At 41.5% G+C, this 19,864-nt stretch overlaps 1 protein-coding gene across 4 annotated transcripts in view; it reads left to right on the top strand.

The window, feature by feature from the left end:
• AMBRA1 (autophagy and beclin 1 regulator 1) overlaps positions 1–19,864 on the top strand; it is a 126,074-nt gene that overhangs the window by 45,990 nt on the left and 60,220 nt on the right. For 2 of the 4 annotated variants that reach the window (XM_068193564.1, XM_068193563.1), the window contains exons 10-11: positions 3,599–3,679; positions 4,231–4,331. In XM_068193564.1, the coding sequence (XP_068049665.1) occupies positions 3,599–3,679; positions 4,231–4,331 (182 nt within the window). Of the gene's footprint in view, positions 1–3,595; positions 3,680–4,230; positions 4,332–19,864 lie in introns of all 4 variants that reach the window. The other 2 variants (XM_068193561.1, XM_068193562.1) reach the window with 1 other exon arrangement.

Below are 19,864 nucleotides of genomic sequence, written 5' to 3'. Positions count from 1 at the left end.
CCATGCTGTGTATTTAATTTCACTTCCTTATACAACAATCTCTAAATATTAAAGTGAATTCTTGCCAAGACAGAAAAGCAGAACATGGCGCTTTTTTTGTCCTTACTGTCTTCTGTATCCACTGTTATTAGTGCAGTAGCCAAGTTACGAGATGAAAAAGAATGCCTTTTTCTCCAAACTTTAGGATGCAAAATTTTGTATCTCTCTCTCTGTTTTCAGAGCTGGTATTGCTGGTCCATTAAATTTACGTTGGTCAATTTTTCTCTCAACAAGCAAATAATATAACGGAAGAAAAATCCAAAGGGATTTGACTGTCTTATCCAATTTAGGATAAACTTGCATCCTTCTTATGCCCTATTAAATGTCCATAATTCTCCTGAATGTTTGGGAATTGCTTTCTTTTCATGCTCCATTGTAGGTTGGTGTTAATATTACTTCTCCCCTACAAACTCTTATTCTCAACATCACTGTTTTGATTTTTCCCACCATGGTACCTGAACAAATGATGAATAACCTGAATTTTGAGCCAGATCTTAGAAGTTATTTTGACCATTTGTTGGTTCTTGCAGTTTTCCTGCTGTGACAAATTAGTCTGTTAATAATTAGAGTATTATGTTTCCCTTGTCACCTTGCTGTGGTTTGTTTCATTTACTTTAGCAAGGTTATTGAGTTGCTCTATTAGCAGAGGCTTTTTTATGTAGAGACACACACACACACACACACACACACACACACACACTCTGAGGGATTTGCTTTCCACTTCTGCAGGTAATGTTAATTAAACTATCCACTGTGAATCATTAGCTAATGAATCTGTAGGTAGTTGACACTAAATAGAAAGTAGAGCATTAGATCTTTGTCAGTACTTTAGGGAGCCTTGGAAACTTCTCATTTCTTGCTGGAGTGCTTCACGCTGGCACTGCAGAGTGCTAACATCTGCTCTCCTCCCTCTGTCAGCAGGCTGTATGTGGTACAGAAATAACACAAAGTGCCACCCATTTTCACTGATCTGTAGGGCGTTCTTTATTTTCCTTTTTAGAGGGTGCAGAAATAATCTTCAGCTGGCACCAGGGTAATATCATCAATTCTAGCTTTGCAACACTAGACTAGACACTCTTGCATGTAGTTGTTGAGCATGGGAGTTTACATATAAATGATTCTATAAATTAGTAATTCAGAGTAATGTTTAGTAATATTCTTCTTTACCCCAGGGGAGTGCATCTTACATTCTACTTACAGTAAATAGGAATTCTATAAATCTTGAAGGATAGCCACCGTTTTTTACTCCCTACAATCTTGAGTTACAGGACAGGTGGCCATTGGGATGTGGGTTTTTTGTTTTGTTTTGTTTTGTTTGTTTGTTTTTTGTTTTTTTTTTTTTTTTAAGGGATGTTAAAAATACATGTCTGTCTTTTGAATTAGTAGAGGCTGTCTCTGTCATGGTGAAAACTGAAAAAAAGCCTAGTCTATATTTTTTCCTTTTAGTTATTTCCCCATATTGTCAGGAGATTTTGTGCGCAGTAAATAAATAGGGAAGTACAGGATGGACTTCTCACATCAGAAAGTCGCCTTGGTTAGAAAATGTTTTAGTGGATGCTAAGACCTGTGGCTAGTGGCAATTGAAAAAAACTTGAACAATTAGTTCCTCTAGGTCTCTTGATTTAGTCTGTAGACTTTGCCCTTTTATCTCCTTTTGTTTGCTGGAGCTAATTCCTCATTCCTTTTGAAACCTGCTGCTGAGATTCTCTTCAACTGGAGAGTTCTATAGAAGGTAGTCCTGCTGTTGTTCCTCTTGCTGATATTTGTCCATTCCAAAAGTATCTTCCAATTCTAGTAAATGTCCAAAGCAAATTCAAACCCCGAAAACGGTTTTGTTGCTTTTCTCCCAGGGTTGCATATCAGTATTGTTTCAAAAGGTGCTACATGGTGGTTTTTAAAAAGTATTTATTGTCTTCTGCTAGCTCTTACTGTGTGTGGCAAGATCTGGAGCATGACATTTCTTTTTCCTTTGGTCTTTTCTCTTTAGCAACAAAAGTTGATATGTCAGCACTCAAGTTTGCAGGATTCCTTCTGTTATTGATCTGCATCTTAATAGGCTGGAGGCCTGGGATAAAAGAACAGCAGTAGCTTTTACATTTCTGATCTCAGGAACCCTGCTGGTTACAGAAAATCTTGAGGGTGAGATGCGGCTTTGGCTGTGAACTGCAAATGCTGCATCTGCAGTGGGAGGAGAAATGGAAGCTTTGAGCTTGGATTTAGATTTGGTTTTGGTGAAATAGCTTGAAACGCTAACGAGCTTTGCAGAAGAACCTCTGCTTCTGTGTTCCTGGGTTCCTCAAGTGTGTGGGAAACAGCCACGTAATAGACTTTCTTCTCAGCCCACGTTTCTTGCTCACTGACTTTAAACAAGCAAAACAAAAAAAAATTATAAAATGCGCAGCTTGCTAGAGTGGGTTCGAAATGGCTGCTAGTGCATTGCAAAAGGAGTATTTAGTTTCCTAGTGATTTCAAGGCTCTGCAAGTAATATTCTCCCCACAACTGCTTGGGAAGGAGACAGGGCTGCAATTACAGATGGGGATTTGGAATCCATGGAGAGCAGACTTGTTACTTGTGCAAGGTCATACAGAGAGTAAATTTCTGAACAGAGAAGGCTGTTAAGGTCTCTTTCAGAGCTCCAGAGTTGCTAATGGAGTCTTATTATTTTCCTTGCAGTTTTAGTGCTATATAATTACAGGTCCCCTTGTGGCCTAGGAATGCAATATCAGGAATTTTGTGTGATGGGGAATGTACTCCAATTTGATCTCCTGCTTGTTGTACAGCTTTCATTACCAAAATCAGACTGGGCCACCCGTGAGTTTGTCTAGCTCCTGTCTTGAGACTTACACGCATAGCAGCTCTGCAGCCTCTCTGTGAATGCCTATTCAGTGTTGCACTGCCCTCCTGGGGAAGTGCCTTCCTGTGTCTGCTGTGGGACAGTGGATGCTGTCCCCAAGGCCCAGACATTTATTGTGGAACAGAATGAGATGTTGTTAAGGAGATGCAATTTTGTCGGATACCACCTAACATTTCTGATTTAACTGGAAGAGCTTATGAAAAGTGAGATAGTTTTAAGATCTGTTGGCACTTAAACTGGACCTTCAGGGAAGGAGCACAAAAGAATAGTCTGCAGATTATGCTCTTTTGCCTGCACTTCTGGGAATGAAAATGTGAACTTTAATAAATCTCTTTGACTAACAAAAGGGAATTTTGAGTACTGGGGTGAGCTTGCCTTTTGCTTTCCTGGTCAAAATTCTGATATTTCTCTTTCATTTGCTCAGGTGCTGACATTGATTCATTGACTCTCTGTGTTTTGTTGATACTTTTGAGACATTGTCAAACAGTGAAGAAAGTGGACTTTAAGGTTACCCTTATATAAAACTGGCAGAGGATTTGGTAAAGTTACTTGTGTGAATTTGGAACATTGGAAGCATAAGAACCATTGAATTTCTGTAACATACTCAGGTTGACTAGGTGATGTCACTGGTGTTTTGTTTTCTTGGAAATACTTTTATTACATAGTAATTTTAATGTTCAGTAATTTTCTTTCTTTTGCTGAAGGGACAATGGAGACCGATCCAGGCACCGAGCTCCCCGGAATGCTCGCATGTCTGCACCGTCGCTGGGGCGCTTTGTCCCAAGGTAAGGCATCTAGGTGTAAGAGCTAAATGTGTGGAAATCCTGGAGGTACCAGCAGCAGAGCTCTCTGGTTCTTTCAGGTGGATTCCTTTTTTTGCACAGGGCTTCTTTATACTTGGTTTGCAGTTTCTGGGACTCTGAGGATGGCGTGTTAGTATGAGCTGCACATCCTGTGATGTTTGAAAGATAGGATGGTCTTAGTGCTTTTTACTTACAGGTTGAGGTCACAGTGTGAACGCAGAATAGGAAGAGAAAAGAATCTGATCAGAGATTCTCAACACAATGTGCTGGTTTCAGATTAGGAAACTGTTGTGGGAGGTAGAGGATTTGTTTAGTGCTGATCTTTGCAGCCACGTTGATCAGAGGAGGATCTAATCTGTAATTTACTTTTTGTTTGAAGCAGGGAAGTGGTTGGCTAAGCAGAGGATTCCAGCCTTCCCTCTGCTGTAGTCTGCTGGAATGTAGTCATATTTTCTCAAAGTAATTGCAGTGGCTCTTCAGGACTGTAGTACACAGAATGGCTTTCTCCATGTTTTACTCTCTCTGTTTTGCAGACGCTTCTTGCTGCCAGAGTACTTGCCTTATGCTGGGATTTTCCATGAACGAGGACAGCCTGGCTTGGCCACCCATTCCTCTGTCAACAGGGTCTTGGCAGGTAATGAGATTTCCTTGTTTGCAGTAGTCATGTATATTAGTGGTGTTTTCTCGTGAATCTGAGCAGAGAAGCACTGATGAAGAAAATTAATTCCAACTTTTGAGGTTCTGTTTAAGTTTTCTGAAGCAAGAGAGAGGACTGTTGGATTGATGTAGTAAGCTGTCATTCAAGTGCTTGAGCATTGTAGATTCCATGCTTCAGGTATATGTGTGGAAGTGTCTGCATGAATTGGGGACGGGTGTTAACAATTCTCCCTTTACTTAACTTCGTTCCCTATTCCTAGATGTCTTTTTTTAAACAACCTGACAGACTAATGATCAGCTTGCTGCAGGTCCTTCTAATTGAATTATAGGGTGCCTTGTTCATGTTCCGGCTAGGAAGATGCATACAAGGCAATGTGGGATTCAATTAGGATCTTAATAAGTGCATATTAAAAAACTCAGCTGCCACCACACAGGCATTTGGGAGTCTTAGAGGGCAAGCGGAGGTGGAAAGGGAGGTGGGGGAAAGAGGAGGAGTATGGCAGTCTGGCAGTTCATGAATGAGATGGTTATAGATGACACATATCTTGAGGGTGAGTCTTTTTTGGCTGGGTCTGAGTTGCTCTGTAATTAACCCCAGTGCGGGGGAGTAATTTTGGAGCTTGGGGAAGAACAGGAGATGATGTATGGACAGGTAGGTTGGGATGTGGTTTTCCTCCTCCTTTAGGTAGTCACAGGACCAGAACTGAAAGGCGTGCTGAAAGGTTCTCAAGAGGCTGCATGACTCTTTACCTTATCCTAAGGCACAATCAACTATGCCTAAGCCATTTTTGACAGGATTTATCTAACCTGTTTTTATTGGAGTTTTCCCAATCATTTTGGGGTAGAACTGGTGCCAGTTTTGCAGTGGTGGTTTAGTATGGCAGTAGTCTTGTCTTTGATAATAGATTTCCATCATCTTCCAGACTTCTGTCTCCCTGGGCATTTTGGGCTGAGTGGTTCCTAGTGCTGTTGAGTTGTAAGAACTCAGCCAAAGTCTCATCCGAAGGACCTCTGCTTGTATCCCTTAGGAAACAATGGAGCTAACCTGTAGCGTTAGCTGATGCATGTACTTGCCTGTGCTTGCTGCCTGTGTGGGCTTTGGCTGTTGGCACGTGGAAGCAGCACACTGGCAGATAATTACTTGCTGCCAGGCAACACTGCAGAACTCTTGTGTCGCCCAGCTTTGCTGGAGACACCTGCCTTCATCCCTCCTCCAGGCCTCCTTGCAGTTTGCCTGTTCCATTGTGGCTGGGAAATAGCCTGGCTTTTTCATCTACACCTTTTGGGGAATTTGAGCCCCAAACTACGCATGCTTGCTTTTTCTTGCATGTATGCCAAGAATAACAAAGAAAGACAGAAACTGTAATCATGGAAATTTCAAAAAACAAGATCAGTCTTTTCTGTGTGTTGCTGTGCGGAACCTTTATAAGGCAAGGTTTGTTCACTCTGGCAGTGTCGTGGAGCCTCACACAGGAATGCCTGGGACTCCACAGTAAAGGCTTTTATTGACTTAAATATAAAATTGATTCTTCCAATTAAGTAACTGCTTGTGTTGTGTTGTTTTACTGTTTGGTTTATTTTACCCATGCTTTCAGCTTTCAAAATGTTTTTTTTACATCTATGCTAAAACTTGTTATATGTTGCAGGAAAAAGGAGAGTTGGAAGTGCAAATATTAGGTGGAGGCATGACAGGCAAGAACTAGAAGATGAGATTGCAATTGTGGAATAGCCAGAGAATTTCTTATACTTGTTATGTTGGTCAGCAGCATTGTCATGCTTAGTATTGTATTTCAGAGCCATTGAAAGTTACAGTGCTGATAGTATACTTTCCTTTATATTTAGCCTGTGCCAAGGCTTGTGGTAGCTCTTTCTTCAGTGTCATGGTGGAAAACCTCTATTCAAACTCAAAAGTACTTTAACCCTGGCCTGGTAGTTATGGGTGAGGCTGACAGCCTTGGCTGAGGAAAAAAATCAGTCATCTTATTTTCCCATTAAAAAAGGCTAATCTAAGCTCAAATGCTTAGAATTACTTTATTCTACCATGTATCCAAACTGTAATTTTTGAATTATGTTTAAATGCAAAAATTCCAAATGTATTTCTTATGTAACCTCTACAGCATTTGAGAAGAGATACCAAAAAACCCTGTATTGCTAACCTGACAGTTTTCTAAAAACTGACAGTAGATTTCTGTGATCAAGTAAGACTGAGAGCTGCTGTTTGGGAAAATACATCCAATTGTACTTCTGCTCCTGTCCACTGCCCCATTTACTGCAATATGCTGAGAGGAAATCAAAGGAGCAGATGGAGATCTTAGTGTGTGAATTACTGTGGTGTGCTCACTAAATTTCTTAATGTCAGAGCTCTTGCTGTCAGGTTCTGTCCGTTTACTTTCAGTTCTCTACTTCATGTGAACAGCTTTCTGTTGTTTAAGTGTCATTCTCACGCAAGTGTTAGACAGACAATCACTGCACACTAGGGAGGACTGCCTCGAGACTAAATCCTTAGAGTCAAGTTCAATGAACCCCTGAAAATTACAGGGGTAAAATTATCTCTACAGATGGACTAGTACAGCAATGCAGTGGGTTGGGCAGAATGACTTACATGCCAAGCAGAGCTTAGGTCAAATCAGAGCCCTTTGTACTAGTCAGGGGATTGGTGACCACCCTTGTGCCAAGGCGCTTCCAGGCAAAGCATGGGAAAGGTGGCAGCAGATGGGTAGAGTAGGTGGGAGCCCAGGGGGAGAATGAAGAGATACCAGTCAACATGACAGACAGGGACATTTCTTTGCCAGCAGCCTAATTTGCATGGAGCACTGGAACAGCAGCTTGCCCCAGTAGCACCTGCCTGCCTCATTATCTCCTGGTGCAGTTCAGATCTCTCAGCTGATACACAATGCTGCGTCACAGTGCTTTCTGGCACCGAGTGAAACACCATGTGAAAATATATTGCATCAACATTGTTACCTTTATCATTGAAACTTGTAATCACACCAAAAAGTGTTGGTAGTTTGACAAGTTATATTTTTCTGTAAAGTCTATGTTGATTGGCAGTAATTACACTGTCCTCCTTTAATCCTTTATTAACTGAGTCTTATATCAGCTTTTTCATTATTTTGTCTGGAATCAATGTCAGGTTGACAAGACTGACAGTCTCATCCTATTTCAACCTTTTAAAATACTGGTATAACACTAGCATATTTTTCAGTCTTCCATATTCCCCTGTATTTCAAGACTCATCAGGAAACCTGAGAGTTCATTTGGCAGCTCTTTTAAGGCTCTTGGTAGTGTGGGCTGCAAGCCACTCTCTGCCACTCGCCTCTTCTTGGTGAACTGCCCTAAGTGATGGAGTTGTGGTCTCCCAGGAAACCTCCATACAGTGAAAGCTAGTTGAAGTGGTTGGTTGCTAAAGTGGTGATGAAAGCAGTAAATATATTTTGGTTTCACGCTTCATATGACTGATTGATTGCATGTGGCAATGTAGGTGGAATACTGCATCTTGGGGCCATTTCAGTCTTGGAGTCTCTTGGGTTCTCTGCCATTTGTGGGCCAACACAGTGGGGGTTTGATTTTTGGTTTGGTTTTCTTTTTCCTTCTTTTTTTGAATTTCTTTTTCCCTTCTATACTTCCCAAAAGATACCAAAAAGCTGCTCTGGGGGATGAGATTACACCTTTTCTAGTGGGAGTTAGTACTGCTGCAAAGCTCAGCAGCGTTAATATGTCCAAGGAACACACAGCTCAGTATTATGTTTACTACCTCTTACTGCTTTTTTGAAATGTTTCTGTAAGCTGAATATTTCTGCCCACTTTTTTGTTTGGGTTTGTTGGGGTTTTTTTTGTTTCTTTGGTTCATTTATTTGTTAGTTTTGGTTTGGTCTTTTTGTTTGTTTTTTTTAAATAAATTTCTCTTTGTCCTAAGTTGCATTGGGAAGCAGGACATTGTTAAGTTGTGATGGCCAAGTTATAGATATTTTTTGCATCTGGTAGCACAGACGAGGATGTCTATTTTAATATATTTTTTTAAATCAGTAGATACATAGAAAAGAAAAGATCTGCATCATTGCCGCTGAAGTGCTTGTGACCTCTTGTTCCCCTCTGTGAACTTTTGCCTCAGGCTTTATAGTAATTGACTGATTTGGGATGGACAGAGACATGCTAATAGTATAGTGAAACAAAGAAGGCATTAGTTTCAGTTCAGTGAAAGCTTAGGGGAAGAAGAGAATCAGTGTTTCCCAAGGAACCTTGCAGAAGGCTTTAAAAGTTGACACAAATACCATTTTGTTGGCATTTCTGTTACTCATTAGGTGACATGCAGATGAAAGTTAATGGTGGAGTTACCTAGCTTTGTGAAGTGCTTCTGTCTTGCCTCACTTTGTTCTAATAGGCTTCTATTCAATTATGTGTATCTCAACAAATAAAATATTTTTTCCTTGTGTGGTCATAGGTCATGTTTATCTGTTCTGGCTTTGCCACCAGACTTTATCTGCTTAAACACAACCCAACACAGCTGCTCTGAGTCTTCCACCTTGTGGGGACATACAGATCCCACAGGGCTTAAGGTTTGAGTGATACAAATTCTACGTTTACAGTTTCTGAGTGATTTCATTGCTATCTCAGGGTAATAAATTCAGACCAGAGACTGAGCACTTACATGTAGTCAAAGAATGAGCTTGATTACAGATTTTTCCATATCCCACACCTATTCAGGGTATAGCCTGCCACAAGGGCAATAATGGTTCAGCTTTGGATCTCTGCTGGAGTTGTGAAAGCAAGCTGTCTGTAGCCTTGTTACACTGGGGTGGGGTTGAGGCTATTGATGAAGCTAAGAATCAGTTGATCCCTTTAATGGGAGTCTAGAATTTCAAAGTGTGAAGTTTGGCTGTTGTTTTCCCAAAATCCCATAAGCCGTGCTGTTCTTTAGAGCTTTACTTCCTGGGAGAATTCAATGTCAAGTGTCATCTGGTGAATTTCTGTTCTTCAGCCAGCAACTGCTAACATGCAATTCTTAGAGTGTATGAAGTTTCATTGTGGTGAAAGTTAGCTATGATGGATAATGTCATCCTTCTGGGACAGGAAGGATGTGATTGAGCATGTGGTAGTTCTCCTCATAAGAATTATGATGATGGCCTCTCACCAGTGACACACACTAGTTAAGGTGCCTCCTGGTGCACATTCCCAATCTGTTAATCACTCTAGCTTTATTTAGGGCTCATGTTCACAAGTGAATGGCTCTAACCTAAAGCCAGCTAAATGGATATCGTTGAGCATGTGGTACATAGAGTATTGGTTGCCATTGCAAGTTGAGTTAGCCCTGCAGTAAGCTTTCACTCCTGCTCTAATGATAGAAGTGATCATGATAAAAGACCTTTTTTTTCTTTGCCTTCAAAACCATGTTGAAGGCAGACCTCCAGTTCCTCTGGCATTTCAGGTGTGATTGCCTCCTGTGGCTCAGGCCATCTTGACCTAATCCTGTTCTGTCATGTACAGTATGCTGTTAATTCTGTTCTGAGATGCTCCCATCCCTCAAATGTGCTTGTAGTGATGTGCAGCTGTGCAGGGTAAGACAAAGATAACTTGAGAACTCCAGAAGGCCAGCAAAAGTTGATAGGAAGACACATTTCCAGTTGTCTCTGATGTACTCATGTTTTTCACAGTATTAGTAATTATGTATTTTCTGTACAGTTCCCTGAGATTTGAGTATTATTCTGAATCTGTACCTTCAGTTGTCCATCACTGGCTTATTGATATTGGCTTGCTTTTGCCTTTTCATCCTAGACAGCTCTGTGAATTTGAATTAGTGTCCTGATCTAATCCTGCTTTTCACAGTAGAGCATTCTGTAGAGTAATAGAATCAATGAACATAGCTGTGTGGCTTTCTATGCTGCATGTTTCTGCTATAAGTCTATTTGGTACTGCTAAATATGGAAAGATGTGAACCTTTGAGTAACTTTATTTTTATGGTCTTTCTGTGATCTACGTCAGTGGACACTAAATGATATAAGAGGCTTAAAATATGCCTCAGATTCTTCTGTGACTTGAGAGCTATAGATACCTGTCACCTTCATCACAGACTTGAGAACAGTTTATAATTTCTGTGAAAGTGCAGCCTTTCATGAAGAAGTATAAGGACAAAAAGAGGCTGTATGGCTGAATTGCAAATGAATGAGCTTCTTACAGGAGGGGATGATGGCGTGTTCTTTCATGGGACTGGTGAGAGGTATCCTTAGAAATTTTGGTTTCCTCAACATGGTACTTAAGCTTTTGAAGACAGTAGGATTTTGGAAATGTGGCAAAGGCTTTAGTTGCATGACATCCTCTTATCTAAGTGTTCACTTACAAATTTGCTTCATGTATTCTAGAAACACACTTGCAGCCCTTGAGCTTTCACAAAGGTTAGTTGCGGGACCTCAGCTCTTATCTGCTTTTGTCTCTCACCAGCTGGTGTTTTCCTAGATCAGCCTTCAACCATGAAAGTTTTTAATGCTGCTGCTAAATTACAGTAGAGTATCTCATAAATAAAATCTCCTGGTAGTTTGGTGTCCTACGTGCAGAATAAAGTCATATACTGTAAGTTAACTTTCTCGTAGTATTAGATCCCTTCTTGACTTCCAGTTCATGGATTCTGTAGCATTGGCTACAGATTATGATTATGGTCAGAAGGTGAACTTCTTAGCACACATTCTTCAAATGAAATCCCTCTCCCAGAAGATAGAAGACAGTTTGTTAATGCTTAAACAAAACAAGTCTAGAAAACAACTTGTACTACACAACTTTGTGGTGACACTGGGATCAGAAAGCTGATCCAAAGATTCTACATTCTTCCTACCAGCTCCATCTTTATAGTACTTAAGTAATTTTTCCCTATATTGCAGGACACCAGTGAGTTTGTTTTTTCCGGCTCTGTGCTTTAATTGGCAGTCCAGCTGCCTCTTTTCTGGCTCTGTAATCTCTGGCATCCTGTATGTTTTACCTTGGCACAGTGAAAGCTGATAGGTAGTTGATGCAATTAGCCTTTGAATGACCTACAGGCAATCTCTTGTAAAATGCTAGTCCAGTGCAAAGGCCCCCACAAATGTTCCTAAGCTATTGGCATTCGTTTTGATGCAGATAAATACTCCTCTGATAGTTCTGTGTACCTAGATGTCTCCTGAAAGTGGGTGATAGGTAGTGTTAAGAGAAAGCCATTAACATATGCAAGAGGATAGATGGAAGAGGTTGTGTGTGTTGTTTCCAGTGGCCTTTCCCTCACATCCAAAATATCAAATTCTGCATTCAGAGTCTGAGCAGTAACTCATCCTTATTTTGTTGTCCGCTCCTGCTGTACACTGTCATACACAAAAAGCATAAACAGTCAGAAAGTGTCGGGGTACTTTTTGTATGGAACAACTTTAATCTGGCTGTCTGCTTATTATGCCCCGCTTGCTCTGTGTTGCTGTTCACTTGCATCTTCCACTTAGCAGCAGATGTGCTCTGTTGTCACACAGACTTCTCTGTTTACATCTGTGAACAGGTACAGTTTGAATTCTTTGGTTGGGACATTAAGAGTGCAAAACACTAGATTGTAGGGCAGATGGAATGAACTTGCATCACAGCCCTTGTAAAATGTTATCCCCTATTTGGTTCTGGAGGCTAGAGTACTCTAAGGCTTGAGTGATTCCAAAATCAGTTTAATTTCTGAAATGGATGTTGTGTATCAATGTCTTTGTATGCAAAGAACCTTCACACCAGGGAACTGGAGATTTTCCATGAGTCTCTTAAATATTGCACAGTAAAGGGGACCTAAAGAGTCAAAATTGTGCTATTAGCACTTTAAAGCCTACTATTGCTTGGCCCTTTTTGTTCTTGTCTTTCCTTTATGCTTTTGTAACTCAAGCCATGGTTTATCACAATCTGCTAAGTCTAGGAATGTGTTAATTGAGAGGACTGTGAGTCAACTGGAAATAAGAATCCACAGCTATGGGCACTATGGGAGGTATTTTGGGGGTCACCTGACTTGGGAGGCCAAGCTTCCTGTATAGTTAGCAGAGAAAAAAAAGCCTCTTCTCTGAGGATTCATCACCTGCAGTGTGCTGAAATGAGGTGCTCTGAATTTTCTGTGGAGCTGACAGTATATTTAACACTGATTAGATAGGGAGTTTTGGAAGAGTGCTTTTCTGCTGTGGGTTACTTAGATGCCTAAAATTAGGCAGGCCACATCCTGCTCTGATGGCAGAAAGGATGTTGTCTAGAAGAGGAGATCTTCATTCATCACTTCTGTGATGGATCAGAGTGCACCATCAGCAAAACTGGGAGGAGTAGGTGATGAACCAGAAAGTTATGCTGCTGTTCAGAGGGACTTTCATAGACTGGGAAATGGACCAGCAAATCTCATTAAGTTCAGTGAAGAGAGATACCAAGTCCTACACCTGGGGGAGAATGACCCCGTGCGCCAGTAGAGGCTGTGGACTTACTGTCTGGAGAGCAGCTGTGCAATAAATGACCTGGGGGTTCTGTGGACAGCGAGTTGAACATGAGCCAGCAAATGTGCCCTTCAGAAATTAAGGCCATCAGTGTACTGTGTTGAATTAGGAAGAGCATTGCCAACAGACTGAGGGAGGTGATCCTTTTCTTCAGGCCTGGTAAGGTGACATTTGTAGTACTTTGTCCGGTTCTGGACCCCAGTGCAAGAAAGGCATGGAGTAAGTGCAGTGAAGGGCCACAAAGATGAGTAAGGTTTTACAAACTGACTTGAGAGAATAGGTTGAGAGGGACTCAGCCTGGAACTCTTCAGCCTGGAGAAGGGAGGGCTTGGACTGGATCTTGTCAATATGTGTAAATAACTGAGGGAATGAAGAGAGCCAGACTGTTTTCAGGGATGCCCAGTGAAAGGACAAAAGGCAATAGACACAAATTGAAATTCCATTTGAATAAAACTTTTTCTTTCTGTGAGAATGGTCAAATTATGGAACAGTTTGCCTGTGGAGATTATGGGGTCTCTGTCTATGGAGATATCCAAGTTTGACTGGAGATAGTCCCCAGCAACTTGCTGTAATTCACCCTGCTCTGAACAAGGGAATGGTCTAGAGTATCTCAGAGGTGCTTTCCACTCTCAGTCTTCAGTGATTCTCTGAATTGACTGAGTACACAGGAACAGTGAAATGATGTCGGGGGTTCAGTGTCGGTGAGAATAGAGTTTGTTGTAGTTCTGTTAAACAATGTATTGCAGGAGTAGGTACAGCTGCTTCTGGTTGTAGGCATTGGCATTTTCCGCTAATTCTATTGTAAAACCTTATGATGGTTGTTACTGCAGAAGACTTCTAGCTCTTTCAAGGTTTGTCTGAGAGAGTAGGCGATACTGGAGAATGCTTTGTTACTAACTTTTCATGAGTTTATATTTATTTTGTGCCAAGAGTCTCATTTTGTGTTCCTTTTGGTAACTGGAAGCTGAAAACCTCTCAGTTGCCTGCTTACATAGCAGAAGAGTCTGTAGAAGGACTTGGTCTGGATCAGTGGCTGTACATTGTGAGTATAATTTACAATTTTTATTGGCAAGTGTTTTTAGAACGAGCACAACTCTTCTGGTCAAAGTGAGTGCAGGCCACTCTCACTTCACAGGAGATGCTTGATGAGGTCTGAGGCAAGAGGGGATTCTTGACTAGTAGCTGGAAGTGATGCTGCAGGTTAGCAATAGATGTAAAGATCTGCTTTTACTCAATTGTGCCAGCTACTGTCTGTGACTGGCTCCATTTAAGGAATTGTGGAAACTTTGCTGTGGGTTGTCCTTGGTTATTCTGCCCTGTGAGAGAAGTTGCTAGAGCAATGTGTACAACTGTCCTCCATACAATAAAGTTGCATTAAAGGGTTAAAAGGCCCCAAATAGAGAGCCTTGAAATGCTTATTACACTTTTACCATCCAGAAGAGATGATGGTGCAATTGCAGAGTTGCTACCAACACTTCATAGGCTTTCATATGCATTTGTGGAAGACTGTTCAAATGAGAACAGTGGTACTGGAAGCCCTTGAATTAAGCTGAAACAACAGGGAAGATTTTGGACAGATAAAGAAGCAGTTTTATGGACTGACTGGGCCAGTGTCAAGATGTATGTCAAACAAACCAGCAGTTAAGCTCTCTTAATTGCTGTGGACCTTTCAAAGGTGTTTGGGGTCTAGGGTCAATCCGCTTTTGACTGTAGATAGTAAAATATGGAATGTGAGAGTGGCAGTCAAAATCTATTTTCTTGGAGGGCCGATCTTTCCTGCAGTTGCTTTGTTCCCAGTGGTGATCCAAGCAGTGATACCAATGTGACTCTAATTACAGCCCAGAGCGAGATAAGGTACTTTGGGACCAGTAATGTGTATCCCAGAGCGAGATAAGGTACTTTGGGACCAGTAATGTGTATCCCATTTGCAGTTTGTGAAGTCTTGTTTTGGGCAATGTAGCGACTCTGCAAATGGCTTTGGGGAGCTGCAGGTGAGCCAGTAAAATATGAATTCCTGTCATGATGCTACAGCTCTACAACCTTATGTAGGCAGGCAATATCGGGGAGTATGAAACTACTGTTGTCTTTTTATATGGTGTTATTGACATCATTCCTGATGATGTTCAAGTCCATGTACAACTCTTTGTGTCTACATTTCAGAAGGACTAAGTATAGCTGAAGGAAGAATCAGCTGAGGAAGACTTCAGCTATAGAATGACATAAGCTTCATATACTTAGCTAATCAAAGAAGTAGTAGGTAGTTGTTACTTGATTGGTCTAGATATATCTGTGGGGGAAAGATATCTGATAGAGCACCCTTTAATACAATAGACAAAAGGCATAGAAAGATGCAGAGCCTGATATCAGAACAATGTAGCTTGGAAATAAAAACGATACTTGAGCAGTGGTGTTGGGAGTTTTCAATTTCTTGAAGTCCTGCCGCATAAAGTTCACCACTTGCCTTGAGGTAACTGATTGCTGAAACAGGTTTTTTTCCCCAGTACATGGGGTGTTTAAACTAGCAAAATTACTGCCTAGTCTCAAAGGAAAATTTATGATTGTAGTACTGGTCTCAAAGTTCCTGGTACATGTACAGGAGTTTTCATAGGGTGTCTTCAGGGGTCCCATTGCCGGAGAGGTTCTTCCAGCCATTTGCATTGTGTCACAAGTGCTGCAGGACTGGAAGCAAGCACTGCATCTGAGAAAACTTGTATAATGTGTTTTCTGATGCAAACTGTCCCAGTAAGCCTTTCTTTGTGTTGGTGGCTGTGAATCTAAAGCTGCCTTTGAGATTCAGAAAGGCATTGGAGAGAGGTGATCATGTTCTTAAAAGTGAAAGGTGCAGGCTGATTCCTTTTGTGTGCATTGTTAAAGAGATGAATTTCTAGATATCATTATATCAGAAGGGGTAAGGCTTTGCAGAAGTGCTCATCTTTTGTGGGCGGTGAGGCCCCTTGGGGACCTGTCTCTTTGTGGGTGGTAAAACTCACTTAGCCATAAAAGTATTTTCCCAGAGCTTGCTGCCTCCCTTTGAAAGGGGGAAAAAATAATAAAAAATTTACCCACGCTGCAGAGCACAGAGGAGAGGCAAGAACCTGTGCAATGTGCTGTGCAGAGGGGTAGGAATCCTCGGTGACCTGCCACATTTGGCTCTCATCTTTGAAAAGATTAGTCATGATTTTTGCTACTGTGTTTTATGGGTCGGGGGGCGGGGGGGAACCCAACACCACAAAGCAAATCCTAAGACAGATTTGCTACTACCAGTATAGAATATCTTCATAGACATTTTTAAAGCCACCTTGCCATGAAGATGGAGGAAGGTTTTGCTATGGCAACATAGTTGTGTGTTGAATAATGGATCTGGTAAGAATGCCATCTGATGATCTCCCGGTCCCTTTTGCTGGTAGATAGGATTGTACCATTGGATGTTTTATTTGTAATTAAGCATTAATGTCTCAATCTGTTATCACTTAATGCATACAAATCAAAGGTTGTGTTAGCTATTAGGTTCTGCAGTAGTGGTTTTTCCTCCACATAATATCATTACTCAGCTGGTACTGTTGGTTTTATGCTTCTGGTCTGCTGGCTTTCCTTGATTGTGGGGGAAGATGTATGGGAAGATCTTGGCAGAGTTAGTGACAACTTGCTTCCTCAGAGTTACTTTTGACTTGTGGGTTTATTTTACCTGAGTATTTTACTTTAACATGAGCCACTATAAGTTGCCCCCTGTGTGGAACCTGGAGGAGTTTTAGAAAATGCCTGTGGCAAGGGCAGAGCCTAGGAAATAAATTTAAGCTTCAGACTTTCCCCAAAACATAAAGGCTGGATTTGTCAGTGCTTTTGGGTTGTTAAAAATGTGGAAGGTGTTAAGTGTCTTGCATGAGATGGGAAGTTCTTGAAAAAAAACTGAACAGAGAAGCCAAACAGCATTTGTGCAGTAGCAAACACAGGCTCTAGTCAGGATGAGAGCACTAGGTGAGTTCATATTAGCTTTTTAACTCGTTGCCTCAGAACTCAAAATAAATGCAGACAGCAGGAGATTTTGTACACTAGAAAATATAAACAGGATCCAAAGGCAGAGGTGTACCTCATATGTGTCCCTCCATGCCTTGTTGTTTTTTTTTTAAATTAGTGCACCCATCACCTCTGAAATGTGGGTGAAATGGGAATGGTCTCCAGTGTCTGCAGGATCTCAGAGCTGGTTTTGAACTAAGCAAGAGCTGCAATATAGTGCTACTAAAGGAAGCTGTATTTTGCTTTCTTGAGCAGTAGGTTGACACACTCTCCTGTTGAGCTCAGTGTGGGCTGTAATCCAGAACCCCTGGCAGGCAGGAGTTGTTATGTTTCTGAGAGTTCAAAATCAGTGAGGCTGTGAGCCAGCCTCTGCAAATATAACAGCTCTGGACTCTGAGTTCCTTCGTAGCCTGGCTTCTGAGTTCAACTCTTGCTGCTCTGGGAACCAGATTCACATCTCTTCTCCTTTCTTCAAGCAGTGCCTGAAACAAGGTACAATTTCAACTGTATCAATATACTTCAACCCACCAGGTTTTGCAGCAATAGATGGGAAGGAGTAGGTAGGTGTGGCTTATGGCCCATTAGGTAACTTCAGGGCTGGCAGCAGAGTGTGGAAGAAATTGTAGTGATGGCCATAATTTCTTGGTTGTCTCTTTCAGCATCTTTGGGGTTGGTTAGAGTGGTAGTGGTAGGTAGAAGCCATTCACAGAAGGCAAGGGAAGAGCAATCAAATAATCAAAAATATTAGTACCTTTGCTAAGAGTTAATGAGAACAGTTAGTCTACTAGTCCTGAGTTTTGACCAGCAAGGGGGTCACTAGAAGTAGAGCAGATTCAGTAGTAGTTGAGATGGAAGATATGCTGGAGAGGAAAAAGAACAGTGACTGCCCAGAGTTCATATACAGTTTGAGAGCTAGAGATGAGAAGGACATATGGGACAATGCATTTCCTCTTATCCTAGACATCCAAACTGATCCAGAGTCATTGAGAAATTTAGAGATGCAAGAAATTAATGTATATTTATATTGTGAGAGGGAGGAGAAGAGCATACACATGTTTACAGACAAATGACAAGGGATAGAAATTGATACAAAAGAGGGAAAAATCATAGAGGCTGGTGGAGTGCTTAGAAGGATTGGGAACATGCTTGTTCGGTTATGGGAGGAATTGCAGGAGGGGAAGGGAAGGTTGAAAAGGTAGAGGAAGTAATGTCACTTGGTAATTTTCTTACAAGCAGCTGAGATTCTGCGCAGAGACAAATGGAAGCTGGAGGAGGGGAGGGTTTGAGGAATGAGTCAAAGGTAGCTGGGATTGCAGGCGTGGGCTTCAGTTAAGCTGGAGAAACACTTTGTCTTCTTTCAAACAATTGTTCATATTAGCATTCATGGTGTGGGCATGCATGCACCCATCCATGTGATGTCTCCTGGTGTGCTGCACACAGAAGCTGTTTGAGGGTCTGTCTTTTGGTTCACCACAGACCAACCAAGTCAGATCTCAAGGCTTCTCTGAGATGCCAGAGTAGAAAAGTGTAGTGGAGGGAATTGGTCTGGTGGCAGTTTTCATTAGTGTTGTCTTGCAGTAGATGGAGGAATGGGTACTGGTATCACAGGTGGGTCAGGCTCAAAATCTGTTGGGGAGAGAAGGAGGCAAATACCCAACACATACATATCCATCCCCACAACTCCATTATGAGGACACTGAAAAATATAAAGGAAATCCAAAAGTACTTTGCCATAGTGGAAGAAAAAGAAGGCACAGGAGAAACAAGGCTGAGGGCAGACAAGTAACTAACAGGGCTTTTGGACTGGAAATCATAGCAAGATGAAATAAAAGAGAAGGGCTGGAAGACATTAAGTTGTGATGGAGAGGGACTCAATAATAAAGTTTAGAGAAATATCTCATAGACCAAATGGGGTGAGCATATTTACAAAGATATTGAAAGGTAAGGTGAGAAAGCATTTTGCTGAGGTCTTTATTAGATTCTGTATGTGGAAGGCATGTAGATTATGCAAGGGGAGTGTGTTTCTATATTTTCCTGGCCCAGCTTAGCTGATGAGGTTCCATAGAAGAACCCTTAATCATAGGTATCTGCATGTCTGTTGACACAAGAAACAGTGAAAGCTGAAGGCAAAGCCCTGTCATAACTTCCTGCTTGCAAAGAAACTAGCTGTAAGTGGATGTCAGTCTCCCTGATCACTCCTGTGATTTTAGTGAGCCACTGCTTAACTTCTACTGTCCTATGACTTGTGAGGCCTAACAAAATTGTCATTTGGAACTGTAATTTTACACTGAATCCTAGGACTGAGAGGCTGGCTTGGTGTGTTCATAATCTTCTAGAATGTAGCACTCCTGGTTCTTTGATCTGGTAGGAGCTGGACCTCTGACTGCTGCTGTGAGGGTGAGATCCTGGAACATTTCACCACAGGTCCTTTGTGGTTTGTAACCCCTACCCTCCAAATGGCTTGCTCCAAATCTTGATTGTGTATAATTGAAAATTTTACTGTGAACCAGTAAATTGTCATTGCCCTATCTTTACCATATGAAATTTTCCTCCACTTTTGCTTGTAAATGCTGTATGGAGTAGCTGTGGTGGTTATTTTGCACAGCAACTTCTTGGGAAGGTCTACTTAGAACCCTCTGGAAGCATTATGATCTAATTCAAGATGGATTAAGGTCAAGTCTGCCCTAAAAAAGAAATAAAACCCATCTAAGTATCTAATCATTGTGCAGTGCAAGACCTGCATGCTGAGTATCTAAGTACTTGTGCTGCCTTAATTTTTCTGGATGTGGCTTTGAGTTTGCCTTTTAACACTTCTTAAAAACAATGGAATACAGTGGTAGTCTCCTTTAATCTTGGAGTCAGTTTTGTAATTGCAGTGGGTTGGACCTGTCTGTGATGAGCTGAGCTGTGGCACCGATTTTACAGAAGTCACTGCAAGGTTATGAGTTTGGCCAAACTTCTTGGTGGAATCCTGACTTCTGGGAGCCCTGATGCTGTGTCACTGTTCCAAATGTTGCATGGTTACTTCCACATTGTTACA

Source organism: Anomalospiza imberbis, chromosome 6 (assembly GCF_031753505.1).
Source record: "Anomalospiza imberbis isolate Cuckoo-Finch-1a 21T00152 chromosome 6, ASM3175350v1, whole genome shotgun sequence".
NCBI classification, from domain to species: domain Eukaryota; kingdom Metazoa; phylum Chordata; class Aves; order Passeriformes; family Viduidae; genus Anomalospiza; species Anomalospiza imberbis.
The sequence above is the reverse complement of the archived record's forward strand: the minus strand, read 5'-3'. Positions and strand labels throughout refer to the sequence as shown.